The sequence below is a fragment of the Barbatula barbatula genome, assembly GCF_947034865.1.
Source record: "Barbatula barbatula genome assembly, chromosome: 11".
NCBI lineage: Eukaryota > Metazoa > Chordata > Actinopteri > Cypriniformes > Nemacheilidae > Barbatula > Barbatula barbatula.
The window spans coordinates 5,692,030-5,716,385 of record NC_136774.1 but is presented as its reverse complement, the minus strand read 5'-3'; the positions used below and the strand labels follow the sequence as shown (position 1 = coordinate 5,716,385).

At 38.6% G+C, this 24,356-nt stretch overlaps 1 protein-coding gene across 1 annotated transcript; it reads right to left on the bottom strand.

The window, feature by feature from the left end:
• Positions 1-1,323: 1,323 nt before the first annotated feature.
• On the bottom strand, positions 1,324-24,317 carry disp3 (dispatched RND transporter family member 3; the record flags this gene model as incomplete). The annotated part of the gene is made up of 20 exons (XM_079466933.1): positions 1,324-2,429; positions 4,126-4,301; positions 5,515-5,628; positions 5,839-5,998; positions 6,658-6,803; positions 6,883-7,009; positions 7,497-7,672; positions 8,140-8,270; positions 9,067-9,236; positions 9,614-9,750; positions 9,960-10,091; positions 11,942-12,103; positions 15,565-15,729; positions 16,017-16,105; positions 16,520-16,659; positions 18,426-18,586; positions 18,687-18,821; positions 20,776-20,912; positions 22,260-22,479; positions 23,345-24,317. 20 exons carry the CDS (start codon positions 24,315-24,317, stop codon positions 2,085-2,087), a joined length of 3,996 nt encoding a protein of 1,331 aa, XP_079323059.1. The 3' UTR covers positions 1,324-2,084.
• Between the last annotated feature and the right edge of the window lie 39 nt (positions 24,318-24,356).

Here is a 24,356-nt window from a genome sequence, read left to right as displayed (position 1 = left end):
AAATATGCCTGACCATGAACACACTTGCCAAAGCCGTGTCATTTTTAATGCTTTTAAAGATTTATTGGTGTGTAAAGATGTGGAGATCCCTGCAGTGCTCATGAATGTAGTTGTCCAATGGTTTTGAGGTCTGAGCCGAAGGAGGACGGAGTTTGGTTTCCCTGCGCATCTTGATGACTGCGTGGATTTACAAATAAACCACATATCAGCATTGCATTTGCTATATAACGGATCATCAATTATGAATGGTCACCGCGGTGCATTATTAATGCCTATCTACCGTTTCCAGCATTAAAAATTAAGCAGAATTGATGGGAGAAGCTAAATAAAGTCAAATATGAAGTCGGCGACTGAGGAGGTGCACGTTGCAAAGTCTAGTAGGAAAGTGCAGGTGCCGTTTATCTTTTTTATTAATGCCTTTTAAAATTTCATAAATACCTCAAACGTGTCATTTCGTCAGATATATACTGTCTATAAGTCATGATATTTTATCTAAAAAATGGTTAAGCAAGATAGCTTTGCATTGTAAAATGATTTAATGTTTTATATTGTGTCGTTTCAAATGTAATGCACCCCAGACGTATTTTCAAACATCTGTTATTCCATTAATGCTGTAACATCAGTAATGAATACTGTATATGAAGTATGTTGTACTGAATTTGAATGGACAGAAGAACCACCTGAGGTGAGCATTTATAGTCGTAACCTTTCTTAGCGAAGGTGAACTCTCTCTGTAAGAGGTTGTTCCGAGCACAGTAGAGAGCTATTACAGGGACAGTGGGTATGTGGTTACAAGTGGATTGATGCTGAAGCGGTGTACAATTTCCAGACTGCTGTTTAAAGGACCAAGGCAATTGAAGCTCAGCTCTGGTCATTGCTGTTTTGTTTCTGTGCCTTTTGAAAGATAAACGGCAACCATCAAAACAGATAAAAGTCACACTGGATTAAAGTGATAGTTCAATTTTAATTCTGTCATCTGTCATTTCAAACCTGTATGAGTTTCTTTCATACGCAGAACACGGAAGACGATATTTCGAAGAAAGTTGGTAACCAAACAGGGCGGTTCTCACTTCTATTCTAGGAACGTGGGGGCCGGATAACAACATTCTTCGAAATATCTTCTTTTATGGGTTGCGGAAGAAACTCACACAGGGTTGAAATCACAAGAGGATGAGTAAATGATGACGGAATTTTCATGTTGGGGGAACGTCAAGTGGATCGGTTCAGCACACAGAAACACAAACATACAAAGGTTTCACCGGGAGCTTTTAACAAACCATATTTCAAGCACAACAACACCCCGTGGAACTCAAATGTTTCTTTCACAAGAGTTTTAAAAGGCAGCATGAAATTTACCATGACATTACAGTTTCATCATACAAAAGTCCAGACAATGCCCCTGAACGTTTCACAGGAAAACAAAGAATGCTTTTTCCGTGGTTTACTTTGAAAAACAGTTGAAAAAGTGTTACTGTAATCTGTTAACCTTAACCAGGCTTGGTTTATATACATAGTCAGACGACTATGTAAAACTTGAAACTCCAACGCTGTCACGACGCTTCACAAGGACAGAACGTGCTAAAGTCGCTTTTGTTTTCCCCATTGAAGAATTCACAGAATTCATATTCTTTCCTTCTTTATAGACCCGAGGGCCTCATCACACATCTCGTAAGAACCAGAGTAAAACATATCCTCATGTGCCCTCTGAGTCACTTCAGTTGAAGTGATGAATGAGGAACAAAGCAGTGAGAACTAATCCGTTCTTTTTAGTCATACATTAAGACAAAATGTAAACCCCAGACAGACTTCACTTATGGTTCTCATAGCTGATAATACATTCAGAGAGGGTTTTACAGATGTCTCCGACATTATTAATCTACTTCTAATACGTGCTATACCTTCTGAAACTGTGACACATAATACTTAATATCATATCGTTCCCAAATTCCAGTAAAACTTCATACAGGCTTATGTTCATAATACAGTCACATCACACACATATACCACGTAAAACCTAATAATCTTTTTCTTGGTTTTGAAATCACAACAGCAGGAATGTGTTGTGTGATTTGTTGACACCACCTTCACATCAGTCCGCCTGGAGCAAATTGCGATCCAGTCCACCAGAAGAGACCTCCACAGACAGCCAGTATGAGGACGACCCCAGCGGCTTTGAGCACGGCTCCAGGGGGTCGAGTGAAGTCAGTCGGTCCCATTGTCGCCAGCAGAGCGTTAGTGACCGATAGTGTGTACACGATGGAAATTGCTGTGTTGATGGCCACAATCTGACCAAACTTTGCAAAAGGCACAATGACACAGAAAAAGAGTGGAATGGTCGATATCACCGTGGTGACGGCACTAGACACGATTGCAACCCCCACATGATTGGCTGCTTCGAGGGTCCGTAGCTGTCGCTTGATGGATGAATCCTGTTAATGAAAGAACATTTGTATAGTTGTAAAAACATATTCAATTTAAGAAGGGACGCACTGGCCATAAGGGGACTTTTCTGCTTGACTTGTTGGCCAACTGTCCAAAAAAAATACATATACGTACTGTATATATAATCAAAATGATGCACAAAAACACGCGCGCCGGGACTGCAGTTAAAGGAGTTGTTCACTTCAAAATTTGCCCCCATTCACATTACATAGTTATTCTCATTCCTACTACTTAAGTCAATTTATGTTATTATTTTATTATATTTTAATTGTATTCATTAAACGATTTGTTGAATTTTGTTCATTTTATTAAATAAACAATTTGTCGAATGGTTCCTGTAGTTTTGTTGCTTTTAAAGAAACCCTATGGTTGAGTTCGGTATCGCACTCTAAATTCAGAATATCTGAGGGGCAAGTTTAGCCAAGCCATGGTTCCTGGTTTCCTTTAGCATGTTATCAGAAATAATCTTCAGACACTCTATTATTTGCGAATGTGTACCGAAAGTTAAGGTCAGTCCACGGACGCACGCATGCGAAGAAACCTGTGTTTATGCCGTTGCTTTGAAACAAAGTCTATAGACACTATGACCTCATAGTGAGGGCTGATCTGTCAGCACTTAAGTTTGCATTCATCTTCCTTTTAGCAAGGCCTCTTTTCAAAGCCATTCAGTCAAAGTTGCAGTCATACATAGCAATTACATATTATTACATATTTATAGCAATTCTATAAATTAGATATAAATTAGAAATTTGAGTGAAATTTAAGAGAAGCACACATGCACATTTGCCTGATAACACTGCAGGAATATATAATGCAGTATAATTGTATCATCAATCCATTATGAACATAAAAATTACATTACATGTTGTAATGCATCATTTATTTAATAATCAACCATGACCACATTATCAATACCTTATATTAGCTCCCTGCACATGACTACATTCCTAAAGGGATAATTCACCCAAAATGTTTTATTCTGTCATCGTTTACTTAAACGATGGCATTTTTATTTTGGGGTGAACTATCCCTTTAATTGATTAAAAGGTCACCTTACAGAGTTATGATGAAGATGGCTTTGCGAACTGGTGAGATCTTATCTAGAAGATGCTATATTATTCAGTGCGGCTTATAGTGCACTGAAAGAAATGACTTCCCTGCAGCACCCCCGGGTTCAATGTATTGCTCGAGGGCAAAGTGGTGATAGGAAAGCCTAGTGGCTTAACAGTTCAAGTACTGCCCCTACCTGGGATCCAGCCTGGAATCTCTCATGTTACGTGCTCAGATCTTTAACCACTATGAACCACCATATTCCAAGTCAAGTCAGCTTTATTTATATAGCGCTTTTTACAATTTTCATTGTTATAAAGCAGCTGTACAAGAAACAATTGACTATAGGTTATGTAAAACCAGGCCTAACCAAGGGATTCCAGTTCCCCTCTGGTAAAATCTGGCAAAAACAGTGCTTGCAAAACAAGGCAATATAAAAAAATTCACTCAAGTAGTGAGGAGCTAAACCATGTAGGGGTTTATAGGCAATAAGAAAGATTTTAAAGTTAATGCGAAGCTTTATAGGTAACCAGTGCAAGGTTGACAGAACCGGGCTAGTATGCTCATACTTTTTTGTACGTGTAAGAAACCAACACTCAGCAACATAATGAAACGTATAAATGGTAATCATACCGAACTATGATCCGTCAGTCCTGAGGTCACAACGTCTCCAGCCAGTAGATATCCTTCCACCAGATGTAAGCAATAGTCTACCGAAGAGCCCACCAATATGGAGAGAGAGATAGCTTCTACTGCACCCATCTCCCAGCCAAGCCAATACATCACAGCCACCACCAGGCACACCATACCTGCCAACAATATACACATTTTACAAAGTCCTTGGCTACATCATTTGGGACTAACTGACATTCTTGTCTCTACAGCCAAACAATTTGAATTTTCATGGCTAAAGAAGCGATTTTTATAGCTCAACCATTTGTGATGTGAGTGCCACATTTCAAAAAGAAAGTTTAAGGAATGATTGTGGGAAAAATGCCATTGTGTGAGTCAGAGTGTTCAATTCACTGATCATTGCACCATTTTTTGAATATTTCCTTGTTTTGTTCAGCCCTCAGGCGTGTGCTGATTTTCAGAGTCTCGTTTCATTCGGAATCATTTGTGTATTCGTTCAGTCTGAGTAATCACTTGTAGTGATGATATTTCCCTGTTGAAAGCGAGTAAAATTACGGCCATGTTTGGCATATTGTATTACCATATAAATGAGATTGGTTTTCACAACCTGTACGTATTACTTGAGTCAATTAAATCGAACAGAAGGACAGAAACAGGCTGATGTCACTATTCAAACACAGAGACTGAATCACGAAATCCAAAGGGATTTGCTTAAACCACTTTTCAAGCCCTTTAAGAAGCAGCAGTAGAAAATTAAAGAGTGAATCTCCAAGATGTTTAGGTTCCATTTCACCCCAAAAGAAAAGGTGAAAATTAAATGATTATATATTTTAGGTAAATAAAGACTACAGTATGTACAGTAATTAACCCTTGATATTATTATGTCAGCATCCAGATGTTATACTTCTGTATTTTTTATGTGTAATATTATCGTTGGAGTTGTTTTTGCATCACTGCAAAATAATTTAGAAAGTGATGTATTATAATGTAACAAAGCGACAGGATCCTAAAAATGTTTTATCTATTTTTACATTTAGTCTTTTTTGTTTTGATTGTGGCCTAAAGTATTTCCTGGACATGTTTCGTGACCCTTTTTTATGGTTGTTTATGAGCTGTAGGATGATGCCATGAAATGTTATTAATGTAATGGTTTAATGTACAAAAATGTTAAAACATCTTTGATGTTACCACAAAGACAAAATCGTATTAAGGCCTATGCCAAAATGAAAATAAAATCAAACCTGACATTTCCTTTAGAGAAAAATGATGTATATTTTATTTAAACTATGTAAAGTATCTGAAGTATGAAGTATGCTGTTAAATTTGCAGCATACAATGTTTCAGTGCAAGAAAGCTATTGAAATATGACGCAATAAAGACATTATTTACCCAGAATGCTCAGCAGGATGGGCAGCAACAGAAGAGGATGAGCAGTAAACACAGCTACTGACGCTATGCAAATGGCAAGAGACAGCAGCAGACTGTAGAGGGCGCTCTCCACACCTAAAGGCCATCAGGGGGAGATTACATGTCGTTCATTGCATTATAAATAGAGCACATGAATGCGGTCTCGCTCTCCTTGTCATTTCTTGAGTCTCAGGTTAATAGATACTCATGTTAATGATCTAGACTAATTCCTCTCCAATTGGTCATGTAAATCAAAGCTCTTTTCTCTCTCTGCCACTCTGCCGCTTGCTATTTTTGCTCTCTTGCCTATGATTTCCATGAAGATCTGTTTCCAGTGCTGGCAGGTCTGGAACCCCTTCCTCAAGGCAGATGAAGCTGGGAGCGATGCAAGCTGTTTCTGCAGGAAGCTCTCCCATTGGAGGAAATCGGAGTGAGTCTGAAACGAAGACTTTCCTTTGTAGGTGGTCTGAAGTGCGGAAACAATGAAAACAAAGAACGGAGAGTGCTTAGCCACTTTATAATTTCTTGCCATTTCTAGTCTTTAAAGCAAAATGTTGGCATCATTACGTCGCCCTCATATTGTTCTCATCCGATTCAAATGTTTCACCTCATTTCACATTGTTTTAGTAACGTTGCTCTTTTCCATACAATTCCAAAAGAACGTGGCCGGGGGGTTATCAAGTCTAGAGGTGATAAATCACAATCACAATGAATCGATTCTAAAATAAAAGTTTATGTTTATATTGTTAAGTGCAAACACGTATATGTACGTACAGTATATAAAAGAAATATATACACAAACAGTATATATATATATATATATATATATAAAACATTTATATGAAGTATTAATACACAGTAAATACTGTACATATGACACATATGATGTGTATTTATATACACTATACATTAAAATATACACGCCGTACACACAAACAGTATATAATAGAAACGTATCAAACTTTTTCCAAAAACAATCTTTTAGAATTTTAAGTAGCTTGTAAAGCTTGGGTTACAGTCCTCATTTTGTTTCACAGATTAGAGAAAGAATGTTAAACAGATGTCATACAGTAAGTACATTTTCATTCTATCCCTTTAATTCATCACATGAGTGAGTGGACTCACCGATTCAAAAGCCATAGATATCCAGTCCACTCTACCGCCCTGCATTCCCACCGCACCGTGAGATAACTGACCCGGCAAGAGGTTTGGTTCAGGAAGAGAGTGACAGTCAGGGTGGAGCAGGGGCAGAATGGACGTGAGGCTGTTGCCTGCGGGAGAAAAAAGCGTGGTAAAAGCAAGACCACCACGATCGGATCAACAAGATTCTGGTGGATGATTCTCTCTCACCTGACGGTAAACATTGAGCTCCACCAGGTTTCACCAGCTTGGTATTGGCACCGATGGCTTTGCACAGCTGGCACAAGTGCCCGATCTCATTAAAGAGATCAAAGTCTGGATCATAGATCACGTTGCCCTTTGAGGAAGAGCAAAGTCTATAATCAGAAAATGAATAATTCATAAATCAGCTTCAAAGAAAATCTATCAAGTTGCAGTGGGGTCCAAAAGTCTGGGATTTGTTTTAGCTTAAGCCTGGATATCAATAGAAAGTGCAATGATTTAGAAAACTAGCAAATAAAGAAACGTCACGTTTCTCACGCTAAAACCGAGAAGTGTATGTCGATTCTGTACTATTCGTGACCAAATGAACGATACGAACATATTGATAAGAGTACTGTATTCCTCCCTTAAGGACAAGTGAACACCCCAAAAATATGAACAGATGTTCAGTTGTCTTCGGCATATTCATGATTTCTTTTTGGAATGCCATAATTCTTATTTCTCATAGTATACAAATTACGATGCAGCCATGGTTAGTTTACACTAAACGCTTTTATCATGTAAACCTAGCGTGTATAACCGATAATTCTGCCCACAGTGACTATAGTTTAATTCTGTCTCACCAGATCTCCAATAACATGGTTGTCCGAGGGTTGAGTGCGGTTGACCCCCAGTATCCCGAAAACCACAAACACCATGGCTCCGGTGTCCACTAGAGGGCGCACTGCTGGTTTCCCACAACCACCTCCGTCGCAAGGGTTAAATCCCGATGTCCTGGAGACCTTTACCTGAGTAGTGACTGATGAGATAAATATGATGTATTGCATAGTAATGAAAGACAAGAACCAAGAAAACATCCTGTTGCCAAATAAGAACGTACAAGGAACATTGCTCAAGGGTATTTTGGAATGCAGCATGTTTTAAATGATCGTTTCGTGCAGCAGTGTGATGTTTGACGGCTTACACCACGGCAACTTTTCGGAAAAAACACTTTTTCTCATTTAGGTTTAATTACGATAGATGTTGTTTTTATGGCCCCATATTAATTGACTATATTAAGTTGTACGTGTTTGTCCCAGGGTTTCAAACCAATGACTTTTGCACAGTTAATGTAATGCAATGAGCTAGAGGAGCACACACGTGTGGAAACGTAACTACTCAAAAAGTGTACTGTATATTCGCTATTTTTACATCCTATTTGTCAAGATTAAACACACAGTTCTTAACACATTTAACATCACAAGGTGTCAATCTTAAGAGGCTTACCTGGGGGCAGTGGTGCATAGAAACGGCCCTGAGTGGGTCCATCGGGCCCTGAGCTGAACACGCAGCCCGGTGGCTCCGCGCACACGCGACTGGGGTATGGACTGATCGTATGCTGGGCAAAATAGAGCTTCCTGTCAAAAGAGAAATGCATTTCTACAATATAGACAAAGCTGACTGTAAAACGGAATGAATCAGACAAAACACGTAAAGAATATGTTTGAGTGATACGGGATATCCTATGCAAATAAACATGTTAAAGTAAATGAATTTCAAATGATTTTTATTTCACATTGTGAAACTATTTATACGATCATTAAAATGAGTGTTTCTGTAATGTGAAATGTGGGTGTTTAATTCAAAAGGTATAGACCTATAAAAAGGACAGTTCACCTAAAAATGAAAATTCTGTCATCTTTTACTCGCCCTCAAGAACCAAACAGTTCTTGGCCACCATTGACTTCCATAGTAGGAAAACACTTTTTTTTTAAAACACAAAAGATGATATTTTGAAAAATGAAGGAAATCTCTGGTGCACTCTGGTGATATTTTTCCTACTCGGTAGTCAATGGTGGCCAAGAACTTGCTTTCCAAATATCTTTCTCTATGTTCATCAGAACAAATACATTTTCTTAAGGGTGAGTAAATAACTATCCCTTTAATTGTCAAAAAATGGATAAAAACTTATGAAAACAATGTCAAATAATAGTTTTTCATGTAAGGTCTTTGCGTAAAGTACACTTTTATTTTATTTTAGGATGAAATGTGACACGTTTGATTCAACTTCCAGTCATTGCAGTTATTATTTCGAAATATTTTGATATTGTACGTGGACCAAATATAGAGTCTGTCATTGTATTCCACCCTGGTATGCCCATAAAACATGATTCCAATTTTTTTGAAAGCCTCAGAAAGTCACGTGTCCCCCACCTGCTGTTCTGCTGCTCATCCAAAGCCACATAAAACTCAAACTCCGACATCCAGCGCCGGGTGCCGTCACATGACCGCCGAGTAAGCATCCATCTCGGGCGAGGGTGATACGCGTGAGAAACACACACAGTCATCCGTGTGCTGAAGTTGCTATGGGGACTTCTGTAGGCCTGTTACCGTGACAACACATCGATCAGTGTTTGTCGGCTCAGATGGAATGCGGCTATAAGGGCAATTGAGGCGTGCTGAGGACGCCATAGACATTATGTCGTGTCAATTCTTAGGAGGATGATGGAATTTGGAGAGTGATGAATAGATTGCGTACATTGAAAGCGTTGTTGTTGTTTTTTTAGTGAGGCATGAGCAGACAAGCAGTGATGTTTTTTTGTAATGCATGAAGGTATTAAGCACTGTGAAAACACACATTTGCCAGCCATATTACGCTTGAAAAATGGCTTATTCCAGCTGTATGAACCAATATATTTTCTGTTTATTAGAAAGTATTCAAATAGCAACACGATTAAAGCTGTTTTTGTGCATGCCAGACCTGAAAGAATGGCACATCCCCATGCCCGCTTGATGATGCTTGCCAAGGTGCAGAGACATTGGCAGTGAGTGAATAGCGATATACAGGGACAGGAGAACCCAGATCCAGTTTGAAGACAAAAACAGTAAGAAGACCACCTGAAAAATAACATTATACGAAAGTACTGTTTAATGTGGCATCTATGTATACCAGCTGGTCAACAAAGAGAATCTACTTGAAGTCATTTAGCATCCTGACCACTTGAATCTGACCTAGTTGTTCCAGTGGATCTTTCTAAAACAAACTTTAAACAGGTGTGGGTATTTTTCAGCCGTTCATCATACAGTAATAGAGCAGAAAACGAAACCTGCGAGTGTCTGTGCCGTGTCGGCGGATATTGGTTTGGTCTGGTTTGAGGGAACTGTGGCATGTTTTCCTGAGGCAGAGCTTGTGGAGACAGCAGTGCTGTGCAGGGTATGAGGTCGCTCCATAAAAACACCTGTGAGAGTGAAACAGGTCAGATATTTCATTTAATGTTCTGTCCCGTACGTATCATTCAGAATCAAATACTTGATACAAAGTTAACAATTCAATTCTTGAACCCTATTGACTACCATTGGAGGAAAAAGTACAATGGCAGTCAAAAGTGCCCCAGAACTGTTAGTTTTTCTACATTCTTCACAATATCTTTCTCTGTGTTCATCAGAACAAAAAAATGAACACAAATTTGGAAAAACTTGAGAGTGAGTAAATGATGACAACATTTTTATTTTGAGGTAGACAAAATTTTGAGGGTTGTTCCTTTAATGCTACAGCATATAATGATTTCCATGACTGTTGCGTGCTTCTTGTATTATAGCAACAGTTTGGGAAGAGCCCTTTTCTATTCCAATAGCCTGGCACAAGCAAGATTCCAAAACAAAAGATTGATTCAGTCTAGTGTGAAAGAACTTGACTGGTCTGCAAAAAGCTCAAGGCTTCGTTTCCCGAAACCTTCTTAACGCTACGTCATTCTTCATACCTGTAGCTGTGCCTGGTTGGTCCGGACCGCTCTTAGCTAACCTTATCACTGTTGACGGTTCATTCTGCATCGCAGTTTAATTCCACATATAAAATGTAATATAATAATTTACAATAAAAGTTTATTTATTATTGCATTTATATTTTTACTCTAACTTCGTTTAAAGGCTTAGGAGTCTATAAGGGAATTAATTTTATGGGGAGTTAGGTCAAACTACGGCAGCGAGACAGCGACGGAGCCGTCCACGGGGCCAGTTAGTGTATGTGCACTATTTCATAACGGAATATTTGAGTCCCCTGGCTACTATGTCAGAAGAGACCGGTCTACAAACATTTCGCCTGCCACGAGAGAAAATTCTGCAGCTATTACATCTTGTTGGCTCGCCGGAGCTACCCCCTCAGACCCGAAATTCAGCTGCTGGCGGCTCTTCGTTTTTATGCCGTGGGGAGTTTTCTGGAGGTGGTTGGGGTTGGATATGGGCTGAGTAAGACGTCACTGAAGGCTAGTGAAGGTGCGGAGAGGTGTGGTGATGACGCTGCTGTAGAAGCACTGTCGCTGCTGATGGGGTTATAGGGCATATTGGTGCGAGGGGGTAACGATGGCGTGCTCTGAGAGCATGTATCCACACCTGCTCTCAGATCAATCCCCCCTGAGATACCCTGTGAGGCTGCTTCTCTGAGGATTGCCAGGGCATTTTCCTCGTCGGGGCTCAGTGCCGGCACAAAACTGGGTCCTGTCTCTCCGGACTGCAGCCCCTATTGCTTTGGCAGCGCTCGCAATTTGCTTGTGCCATTTTAGTTTGGGGAACACACGTAGAAAAGGTATAACGGGAGTTAAGCTGTACCTTTAGAGTCTTTGTAGCGCGCTAAGAGACAACGTATTGGGAAACGCAGCCAAACACTCATTACCAAACCCATCATTGACTTCCATACAAGGCAACAGTCATTTCAGAACAGACAAGGCTTTTCCAAAACTTTTGCAACACAGATGGAAGACTAGTGGTCTCGGAGTTGGACTCATCTGTATATTCATATTTGTATGCACTTCATGGACAACTGATCTGTTAAGCTTTACTTAACGTTGGTAAATGACATATTAATGAAATGATTACAAAGTGTTACAACGCACTCAAATGAGGTCATCTTTCAAAACCAAATGCCTTGTCGCCTGCCCCTTTAGTCTACTTGAAGTGCATCATGCCATGCGAGCAAATGCGGGGATCTGTTATCTAATTAAATAAAGCGGCATTAATGAGTCAAGGCATTTGTTTTCCATGATTCACTGGAGTATATTCAAGAAATCAATTCTTTACTGATTAAAAGCCCCACCCGAGCACATATGGCAGGAGATTCCTTGGGCGCTCAGGTTGCTGCGGAGATCCAGGAGTCGCTGAAGGTTTGTGTCTCGGTGGAACAGCACGGGGGCGTGACTGGCGGGCCGCAGGAGACAACAGCACCAGACGGAACCCAACAGAATCAAAACGTATACACCTGCAAAACGAGAGAGAGAGCAAGATGTTGTCGGTTTTATTTCCATTGCGCTATACACTATTTTGCATTGTGGCAAAGGAGCTTTACAGAGAATGCATTTTTTTGCACAAAAACAGTAGAAACAGGAAAAAAAGAAAATATAGAATGAAAAACATTACAATTGACATTACTAGCTGTAAAACCAGTGAGGTGTCTATATGATTCTAACCGTATTATAGCATCATTAAATATGCATGTGTGTAAGCATCACAATCTGTACAGATACTGCTGATGTGGACGATGTTTATTTCAAAAAGCTGATGCTGGGATTAAAATGTATTCTACATAATGCATGAGTCTGCATTGTAACTGTTTCTGAGTCTATAATTACACGGCCTTTGTATCAACAGCGCTGAGGCTGTTCACCACATAAAAGAAAAAAGCAGTTGTGACCTGGGAAAATGTGGCTCTGATTTAGCTTATTGACATGCATGTGCTGCTCTTACTATGAATTTAAACAATAGAAATTTGCTGAAATGTCTTGCTAAGCTTTGCCATGCTAATAAACGCTAAGGCACGTAAGGGACGACGTTGGTAGCTCTTTTGTTTGAACTGTGAACACGCTGACCTTGAGACTAAGAAACAGATTAATGCGTGGCTAAAACAATACAAGCCAGGAAAACATCTTACTCCTGCACAAAGGAAAAATCTATATTTGAATATTTATCATTATACGCTTTGTTCTTTTTTCAATAAACATAAATCAGCACTTTGTAGCTTTATGAGGAATCCATTTTTGTCTTCATTATTGCATAAAGCTTTGTTTAATAATATTGCATAAACATTATATAAACGCTTAATGTAATTTTGCCCCTTGGAATGGGCCCCTCATTGTTTGCTTAGAACACGTTCTTGATCCGCTGGATTTGTGGATCTTCTGTTGTATAAAGTGTAATGTTGTAGACCACCTAAACCGAGACCAATTGAGACCAAGACCAGAGTGTGTTGAGACCAAGACAAGACCAAGGCAGGGCGAGATTGAGTCAAGAACAAGACCAGACCTGAACTCAAATTCACATGAAACATATGAAACAACATTTTTCACAGTGTAAAGAGCAAGACCAAATGTCTTTTACTGAACACATCTATGGGCCAGATTTACTAAACAGGGCAAAATAGTGCGAGAGCGCAATAAAAAAAAATGCAGATGGGAGAGGAAATTTCTGTGGGTGTGAATTATGTCTATAAAGAACACACCTTTAACTCAATCTTGTGTTGTCCTTTTTATTTATTCAACATAAAATGACTTATTAGGTGTTAAAAACACAATGTGTAGGAATTCCATAGCCCCCCAAAATGTTTGATTTTGTAAAACGCCCTTTTTGAGAGGATGTGCAGAAAGCAGTAACGCACCGAACATAATACATGTGATTTTGACTGCAGCCCATTCTGGTCAAACCCCGTCCAATAACATTTATTGTACTTATTTTCTATTTGTACTTATTATTATTAACTCGTTATCGACAGGGTAGAACAATTACCTTGGCTATTAAAGATAGTTTCACAAAGATCTTGCCAGATCTGACTCCTTTAATAACCATACCAATAAATACAGAAATGCTCACTGACATGACCAGCAAATTGGGCACTATTTTCTCTAATACATTTGAAGCCGTCGCTATGAAGTCAAAAAAGATTAATGAGAAAAACATAGCACCATGGTACAATAGCACCATTCGCTTCCTTAAAAGAGAAACACGTAAACTGGAGCGCAAAGGGAAACAAATCCAATTAGAGATCCAATTGCGTGGACAGAGAGTGTAAAATGTTATAAAAAGGCACTAAAAGCTGCAAAGGCTGAGCACCTCCGTAACCTCATAGAAACGAACAAAAACAATCCAAGGTTTTTATTTTGCACAGTTGCTTGATTAACAAATAAACAGACATCATCTGACCTGGTTATTCTGCCGCACCTTGGTAGCAATGAATTCATGAAATTTGTATAGTAAAACAAAATAGCAAAAACTCAACCTCCAAGTCTGTCCTATGAATTAGGACCAACCATCGCCCCAAAAGAAAGGCTACAGTGTTTTTCACCTATAAAGCAGGAAGATTTAATTAAACTTATTGCAACATCTAAACCTACAACTTGCTTATTAGACCCCATACCAACTAAATTTATAACATTATCAACTCGTCAATTAATCTAGGCCATGTCCCAGGACACTTTAAAATGGCCGTCATTAAGCCTCTTATCAAGAAACCAAACTTAGACCCCAATAAACTAGGAAACTATAGACCGATTTCAAATATCCCTTACCTGTCAAAAATACTAGAAAAAGTAGTGTGCACTCAGTTGTGCTCTTTCTTACAAAAAATTACGTAAACTAAAAACTGCAGGCTTTAGACCGTATCATAGTACTGATCAATTTGTCCATTTAAATGGTGAATCATCAAATCTAATGCAAGTAAATTATGGATTACCTCAGGGATCGGTTCTAGGACCCTTGCCATTCTCCATATACATGATTCCCATTGGAAACATTATTAAAAAACATGGAATTAGCTTCCACTGCTATGCAGATGATATTCAGCTATATATCTCATCAAGACCAGAGGATTCCTCCCCGCTATCCAAATTCGCAGAGCGCATCGAAGACATAAAACATTGGATGACTTGTAATTTCCTTCTTTTGAATTCTAATAAAACAGAAATGTGACTTATCGGACCAAAGACACGTAAACCGAATATTTCGGATTATAACCTGCAAGTTGAAGGATATACTGTTACTCCAACAAATATAGTAAAAGATCTAGCCGTTATAATAGACAGCAACCTGTCATTTCGAAATCACATCTCAAATGTCACAAAAACGAAATGTTGCCAAATTACGAAATATTCTATGTGTTGCTGACGCAGAGAAGCTTATTCATGCATTTCTGACCTCAAGACTTGTCTACTGTAATGCACTTCATAGTGGTTGTCCTGCATCATCAATAAACAAACTACAGTTAGTTGAGAACGCAGCTGCCAGAGTTCTAACCAGGTCCAGAAAATACGATGACATAACCCCAATGTTATCAAACCTTCACTGGCTACCCATTAAGTATCGTATTGACTTTAAAGTTCTTTTAATCACTTATAAAGCATTAAGCGGTTTAGCCCCTACCTACATAACAGTGCTTTAATCATAATACAACCCATCACGCTTCTCTTCAAAATAACTGGTTAAAGCTTTTGCTCTCTGGTATCAGAAAGTTTCTTAGATGCCAGGCAAGATTTCAGCCAGCTTTAGCTATTTGTGTTTGAAATATGCATGATACGGTAAGTGAATGTCCCACAACCTGTGGTCTGTGCGAGTACCGGCTGAGACTAAATCATTAAAGATGATTAACTAATGTTGGGATTATGAAAGCGTGCCATGTTTATTGACACACTCTGTAAATCCTCCATATATTTATCACCAAAGAAACTTTCTCACCTATTATTGTTTTCCGTTTCTTCACTACAGGCTCAGCCACCCAGTGTCTCAGTATCCTCTGAAGGTGGGCACTGATGATCCCAACACTTCCGTCGGTGGACACGGTCAATGGGGCTTCTACAGAGAGAGACAGCAGGGCGACATCTGAATCTGAGTCATACACACCTGGACCATAACAGAAGACAAGAAAACGTTATTCAACAATATGTGTACACTAACTGTGTGTGGTTACTTACAAAGTTAACATCAAACCAAAGTTGACAGTATTAAGGTATTGTCTTCCTTAATACAAATGTTTATTGCAAAATGAAATGAAAATTTGCTCCAACCCCTCCCTTCAACCACCAGACCACTTACGGGTCAGTCCATCCCTTATGTTTCTTCCGGGCACATTTGTCACTTTGTGTGATTGCTTTGGCCATTGTGAATGACCACTGATGAGTCGATTTTACCTGGGTCCATTTCTACAGTTAACAGAGCTACATCATCATCATCTGAGAGAGGACTTGGGCTGGCTGAGAGTTTAGATACAGTATTCCACCTGTGTTAATGACATAAATGTAAGTTGTACAATTTAAATGATGTGCTTTTTCAATAAATTTTGTCAAAGAAGACACCTTTGTACAATCCAGAAAAACATTCTGTCATCATTGGCTTTGCATTATGTTGCATTTACAAAGAATATACTACTCACACTTGTAATACAAATATTTTTTGTCTAAATAGATAAATATAAGTATTTAACGTGGTCCATATGACCAACCCATTCTAACAATAATTCATAGCTATTTATGAGGTGGCTAATTCGTATGAATCCGTAGTTGAAAAAGCAATACTGAAGCTCCACCCCTAACCCCGCCCCAATCACTGGCGCAAAAGCTAAACGTACAAAAATGTGTTTTTGTCAAGAAATAACGTTTTTTAAAACTGGACAGAAAATGTATAGGGAACCTACCATTTGGGACAGGCATGGCTGCGGACACTTCCACATTGCGTCCAGATGCAAAGGGCAGCAGGCATTAGAATGGATACCCATAGCCAGCAGCAGCTCACAATGAGGGACATGAACAGACCGAAGTCATGAACGGCTGGAATCTAATGATGCATGTACAAGAGTTAAAGGTCAGGTGTTGCCAAAGGAAATTAGCTATGACTTTCATTACGACACTCCTCCTGAATAAACATGAGTTGGTGACAGGAACCTGATAATCCTATTGCTTCAAAAGCAACATTGTATAAATCGGATCACTCTTTAGGGATACAACAATCATTTGACTGTCTGTTTTACGCTCTTGCAGCGAGTTTCATCATTTGAAACTTTGGATCTAACATCAACCAAACAATGAACACGATAACAACTGTACCATGGAGCCAGAGCCAGTGGGGTGCCGAAAAATGGCTCTTGCCAAATTTTGATTTGGTGGATTAGATAATCCCCCCAAGCAACTTCAATGAGGGGAGTTGTAACAATTGAAATGTTGAACATCGGACACTATTCACTGATGCAAACAACAAAATACAGATTTATATGAAAAATATTTAATTTACGTGATTCATGTAATTTATAATTAAATAAGGTTAAGAATAATTGTGTGCAAATTGTAAATTAATTTACACAAGGGGGCCCCCAAATAAAATTCTGCTTGGGCCCCGCAAAAGCTAGGGCCGGCCCTGCTCCAACGACAAATAGGTACAAAATAAAATCTGAAATTATTTATTAAAATTGTTTTGTATTTAAGGCACTCTACCTACTGAAAATATGATCAACCTAAGGAGATACAGGGAAATGTTTTATTTTTTTCTCACTTCTGTGAGCCTTGCCATTTTACAACTTTAATACCGACATTTGGGTCAAAATATCCGGTTGGTGTCATTTTCCCAATCATAACCTATTCAACATATTGTTGGATGCTAGCAGTAGTTGTAATAAACTTTATTAAAGCTGCAATCTGTAACTTTTTAAATTAAAAGTTTGAAGTTTTTAACATGCATGTAGAGTCATTTTTACCCCAACACATGTAAAGCCAAGTACCTAAAATAACCTGCAATTATTTGTTTCACACAGACATGCTAAAGTTACAGATTGCCATTTTAAATAACATCAATTTAGAATATATGACTGCACATATTGAAATAAAAACTTCAGTAGTCAGCAGCTTGTTAACACACAGGTGCCATGCTGAACTCTTAAAGGTGCAGTAGCAAAAGTATGCAATTTAATTCTGACTCCCTGTAAAGGTCTTTGCACATACTGTGCGAGAATTTTTAACGTGCAAAAATATTGTATGCAATTTCAGACTCAATGTGAGTGACTGCAACAACAGTGTCACAGTTTTGTAACAGACCTTCAGCTCTGCACAGACAACTAAGCATTTCTACATTAATAGTTTTCTTTAATAGAAAAAAATAGTTTGAAATTGTCATCGGGTCTGGAAGATTGAGAACTGTTAATGTATTGTACTTCTAAATGATAAATACTCCCCACAGAATGGATTCCACACCTCAAACTAAACTGTAGCTAAATTGCTTAATTTTTCCAGACAATGGGCGAGTACGTCACTCTATTATTTAACTGCTTTATTTTATTATTATGTTGCTTCATAAAAGCCAAACTGCAAATGCTTATGTTGATAAATAGGTTTGCAATGCTACGGCAATTAAAAACATTTCGCTTGCGCATACAAATTGAAACCTTGGTCAGATATGAAACCCTTGTCTTCAGTACAAGAATTGTTCGACTAAAACGTTTCATGTAGACTTCAGGAAGAACCTAGTGCTCCAAAAGCAGCTCAAACTTAATTTTGGGCTCTTTTTTGAACACCAATTGTCTGGACATGTTTGTTTCGCTCTATTGAGTGCACCTGTGAGAAGGTGTTGGCAGCATACGCTGCTGCTGTTGTGAAGGAAGTGAGGAACGTGGCTCTGCCTGCTGTCTTTACTGTGTAAATCATACGCTGTATTGAACAAGTCAGGTGGGCTGCCTGTCTGAAGGTACTTATGAACACAAACACATCATCCACACCTGTGGAAAGAGAGAAAAAGGAAAGAATCGGTCAATTCGGATGGGAAACTCCCAAAATGTGCAAACGTAAAATGCAATTGAATATTCAATTCAAATTCACCAATTCCGATTATGACGAAGGCTGCCACTCCATTGAGAATGCCGAGATATTTCACTCCAAACACCACATGGTATAAGAAGAGCGCAACGAGACAGCTCAGGCCGATGCTAGCCAAGCCGAAGAATGTCAAAAATACTGAAAGGAAACAAATCGGATCAGGGGAAAATCTTTCAGGGAGAATCAAGGAAGATACTTTTTAACTTTTGCATTTGTCACACTATAAAATGTTAAAGTGATAGTTCACCTAAAAATGAAAATGTCTTGTCATTTTAAACCTGTATGACTTTCTTTCTTCCACAGAACATAAAAGAAGATATTTTGAAGAACGTTGTTAACCGGCCCCCATTCACGGGTGCTGTTTGGTTATCAACTTTCTTCAAAATATCTTCTTTTGTGTTCTGCGGAAGAAAGAAGTCAGACAGGTTTAAAATGGTTGAACTATCACTTTAAGTTAGTAAGTCTAGTTATTCCTTTTGTTACTTTAGTTAAATCCATATGTTTACCAAGAACTTATTGTCTAATGTGAATAATTATTCCCCGTTCCGCAATCAAAGTATTTAGATTTGGTATTCAAAAGCAATTGATAAAGCCACACTTGGTATTTTTTGCCTTCTTTGCCATAGCAGAGCTTTAGAGCATTGGTAGATATTCTCAGAGGATTCATGTTTTATCCCTGAATTAACACAAAGTGCTGTAGCCGAGAGAGCGTTAAAGGTTTTGGTACAAACAGTTACAAATTGGAGTACAAGCTGAGTGGGCTCTCTATTGTCTCCAACAAAGCAAAGCATGGTAAAGGTGAGTGATCGAAAATGTACATTTCTGGTAAGGTTGGATGATTTACAGCTGAAGAACACATTCGAGGAGCTTACATTATATAACATGAAAATGCATCACAATAAAAAAAACACAAAAAATGTAAAAGTACAGTAATGTTCCGTTATTCTGATACAGTCAGTTACCGGTGCTGCTGCAAGAAAGTAAGACTTGTGTCAAATCTGTCCTGAGAAATAATAAAATGACAAGTCAAGTGTTGAGTCACGAGACAAATTTATCAGATTTACTAGATGATGCATTCAATTGAAGCCACAGTTGGTACAGTTTTAAAGTTCAGCGCAAAATGAAAATTCTGCCATGATATGCTCATCCTCTTGACATTTCAAACCTGTATGGGTTTGTCTCTTTTGCAGAACAGAGAATTTGATATTTTGAAAATTGTTGGTAAAAGAAAAACGTTGATCCCCATTGACTTCCATTGGGAACCTTACAAAATGGGCACCAACAGTTTTCTTTTACCAACACGTTTCAAAATATCTTCTTTTGTGTTTTGCAGAATAAAGAAAGTCGTACATATTCAAAATGACGAGAGGGTGAATTTTCAATTTGGGGTGAACTATCTAAGGCTGTGCATTTACTGATAAGCCCAATGGATTATCTTGTATTTTGAATAGAATCAGTAGCTGAAGAAAAGGCTTACAGCTGTGTCTGATGCAGTCATACTCAGGGTCCAATCACACAGAACGTGTTATTCATTTCCAATGCACTACTTTTCCTTAGTTTTTCTATGTTAACACGCGTTTGACCTTCGTGCATGACCGTTACGCTTACACTTACCACCTCCCGATCGGGAGCGGACAGAGGCGAGGCGAACGTGGACGGACGGAGGGGAAATAATTTTTTGCATTTGGCCCCGGACTGACGCCACTGGTAATATTTTAATAAACATGCTTGATCAATTGAAATTATTGACTTGGTTATACCAACAAATGTAAAGTTACGAATAAGATTAGGTAGAAAAGGATAGCTTTAATACACACTTTTTAGCCTAAAAGTATGTGTAGCCAATAGACCCACAACTGTATTGAATATCAGTTTAAATTCTAAGTTATTATACCAACATGCATAGTTTGTTATGCGAAATTATCTACAAGTGAGCTTTGTTACATGTATTGTTTCATGACAGACACAATATCCAACACAGTAATTGTTTTGGTTCATTGCACCGTACTATTAAGTGAAGGAATTTTACTGTAATACGCTACCTTCATTGGATTCATACAGTATGTTAATGTAAAATGATCAAGCATCTTACCGGAAAAGGAAGTTAAAACATACACGAGAACAGCAATGCAGCCGCCGCTGAACAAAGCCAGCAGCATATCACTGTGAAACGTCTTCCGCACCTCATCATCAAAAAGCTCCGTGCCCCCATACAGCACCTTCACTTTACTTTAGAGAAAGAGAAAGACATGAGACATGAACAGCTTGATGGAAATCAGAGGACATATAATGTGAAATACATGAGGGGTAGAGAGATGATACCAAGAGATAGCTGCATATTACCAGATGGAAAAAGATTATGTTAATTATATCTGTGGGCTTTTAAAGAAGTTATTACAGTATAAGTATTGCCTAGTTCCTTCTACTATTGTCATCTAGGCAATAATGATTTATGATTTGCATTAATTGACCTAATAGCAATAAGAACACATACATGTAGAGTTTTAAGGACGTCTTTAATCGTCGTTCCTTCCAGGAAAAATATTTTATTGTCAAAATCCAACATTGCTCCTTGGTATTACTAAGCAATGCTTTGTGAATGTAATTATTGACATGGGTGGATGAAAACATGAACGTATATGGCGTACTGACTTATTTACCACAGGTACTAGGTAATACTGGTTATTTATAGTAATATTAATGGTAATATGTGATGTGGTATACCAAACTGCCTAAAAGTGTGTTGCACTGCTGTTTGTATTTCTTTGTGAAGAATAGATAACACAGTAACAATAAAACATATACATTTTTTTCCTATGGAGGAAATGTACACAATATTGTTGGATATCGTCAAAGTTCTTCTGAAGTTTTGGCTGTCCTGTTTTTCAGGAAATGGAAAAATCACTGTACTTTTTAAATGATAACTGTGTTGACAAAGTAGACACGTATCGTTTTAATACTTTTTATTGGTTGGATATTTTTGCTAAACCCAGCGACAAGCATGGGTGAGACATGGAGATATGAGGTTTCAGAAAGACAGAAGCGTTGCTTCAGGTTACAACGATCTGGTGTATCGATCATTTCTATCCTTTGTATGCTTTAAATACAGCTTATTTCATGTATCATACTGTATGTTTCAGTTTTAAATTATATTTAGTTTTTATATTTTAGTTTATCTATGCTTTACCTGTTCCTATATTTTAGTCTCAATATATAAATGTTTTGCATAGAACATTTTGCTAAGTTGACCATCTTGCCCTTACGCAAAGAAAACATGTTTTCCTTAAAGGGCAAATATTAAATGATTTAATATACTGTAAATGTAATATATAGATATACTGTATACAGAATAATACAATGTTAATATATTAGAAGGGTTTATGGCACTCGGTTTAAATGTAAGGATATTTAATATACTTTATTGCATTATATTTTCCAGTTAAAGGTGCATCTTGAATCTTGTTCATATGAAGCTGTTTTTGTATTTACCAACAAAACACAGTGCAGTGAATGGTCATTTGTCCTCAGCAAACCCTCTTGTGCTCTACCAACACCAATGGAAACTTCAAAACCCACCTGGTGGATTGCTGTGACAGGATGTCAGCATATCGCACCACAAAGTCTCTGAACTGACGTCTTTGTTCCAAAGGTCTGTCTTGTAGAGAGTAGAAAGAGGGAAGAGGAGCCCCAAAATGGATCTCGCTGCGAAGGAGAGAGGACTGAAGCCTGTCTGGTGTAAGCTTCTCATCCACATACCAGTAAAACTGAGGATGGGTAATTGCCAAGCTCAGGGCACCTAAAGATAGAGAACATTGAAAAATATGTTTCAGTTTGTTTTAAGAGGTTTTAGAGGGTTTTTTGGAACATGGCAGCCTTTTTTTATTGCTGGTTCATAATGGTGTTTTAAAATAGCTAAGGCCAGGATCTAATCGGATGAGCCAGAGATTACCTTTACCAAGATACCATTTAAAGATCATTTTAGTGCCGATTTAACATCGGAAAAGTAGATATTGTCTTTTGCGTTAGGTAATGATCAGTATTAACCTAAAACACATGATTAGACTCAGTTTCAACACAAATTCTTATGAATATATTGAGGCATTGGTGCACTGTAAAAAATCCCATAAAAAATGAACATTTTCTGCCAGGAATAATCAGTAAAATGTGTATGCAGGTGAATACAAGCAATTTTTTGCATTTGGCCCCGGACTGACGCCACTGGTAATATTTTAATAAGCATGCTTGATCAATTGAAATTATTGACTTGCTTATACCAACAAATGTAAAGTTACGAATAAGATTAGGTAGAAAAGGATAGCTTTAATACACACTTTTTAGCCTAAAAGTATGTGTAGCCAATAGACCCACAACTGTATTGAATATCAGTTTGAATTCTAAGTTATTAAAAGTGAATAATCAGTAAAATAACAGTCCCTGTAAAATTACGTGTTTTCACCGTTTTCTTGTAAATTTGACGTTTTTGACCATATTTTTTAAATGACATGAAAAATATTTAAAAAGAAACAGTACAAATCTGTAAATTACAGTTTTAACATTATACAAGGAAAATCCGTAAAAAATTACATAAATGTTCTTTAAAATTACGTGTTTTTACTGTGTGGAAGTGCAAGGAGGAATAGTTTGGTCGTCAGAAAACTCACCCTGAATATCTGCTAGATCAGGTCCCATGCCGTCATAGTAGATCTTGGCCGCGCGCTCACTGGGGAAGAGATAGGACAGGAGGGAGCTTGGAGGAGAGCAAAAGGAGGGTCCCAGGGGTAAGTCCCGTAACGTCTCCAATGGCTTCCAGCAGAACTGCTGAAACTGCGGATGCTGCATTAGAAGTCTCTCCACATGGTGGATAGTGTAAAGCCGTTCTGAGGTAAAGATGTTGTTATCTTCGTCACCCTGAGCTACAAAAACTAGCTCAATCCTCCACAGGGCCTGAGTCTGGAGGTAGGAGTAGCTCGCAAATCTTTGCTTCCTGATCAAGGGTGAGAGGGGTTTCCTGTGATCTTCCTCATCGGAGTTGAGGCTTGCCGCTATTTTAGGGCTTGTGGAGTTTGTCTCTTGCATTTTCTTCTCGTTATTTTTCTCATAATCATTTTCGAGGGGTAACCCTGTATCAGTCGGTTCTGTGTCCAAGATTCCTGCAGGGCTTGTAACATTTGGCATTATAGATAAATCTTTCCCTTCCTGTCTGTTTACCATGAGTAACAAAAGGTCTCTCAGAGCATCGGCTTCGAGGTCAAATCCCTCAGCGTCCCGCCTGTGCCTGTCCCAAGACCCCAACTGATTTTTCAGTGCAATGGTGAGAGCATCAAAGCGTTCTGCCGAGGAATGACTCCTAACCTCAAAGGCGCTGTAGGAAAGGTCTATATCTAAAGGTTCACACTTAAGGAACATGTAAGTCGAGAGGGCAAAGGGCACCAGAAATCCCACCACCAGAACTATCCCGCTTGCCCAGGGCTGTGTGTACACCCAGCCTAAAGCCCACCACACCCCTCTACAGACCTTCTCTTGTCCACTGGCCTGTCCCATCTCTCCATCATCTTCCTCTTCTTCCTCTTCTTCCTCAAACTCGCTTACATTCCAAGTACCTTGGAGCAACAATGGCTCGTCTTCTGAGTCCATGGCAGGGACTGTGACAAAGACACAAAACACTTAAAGTAA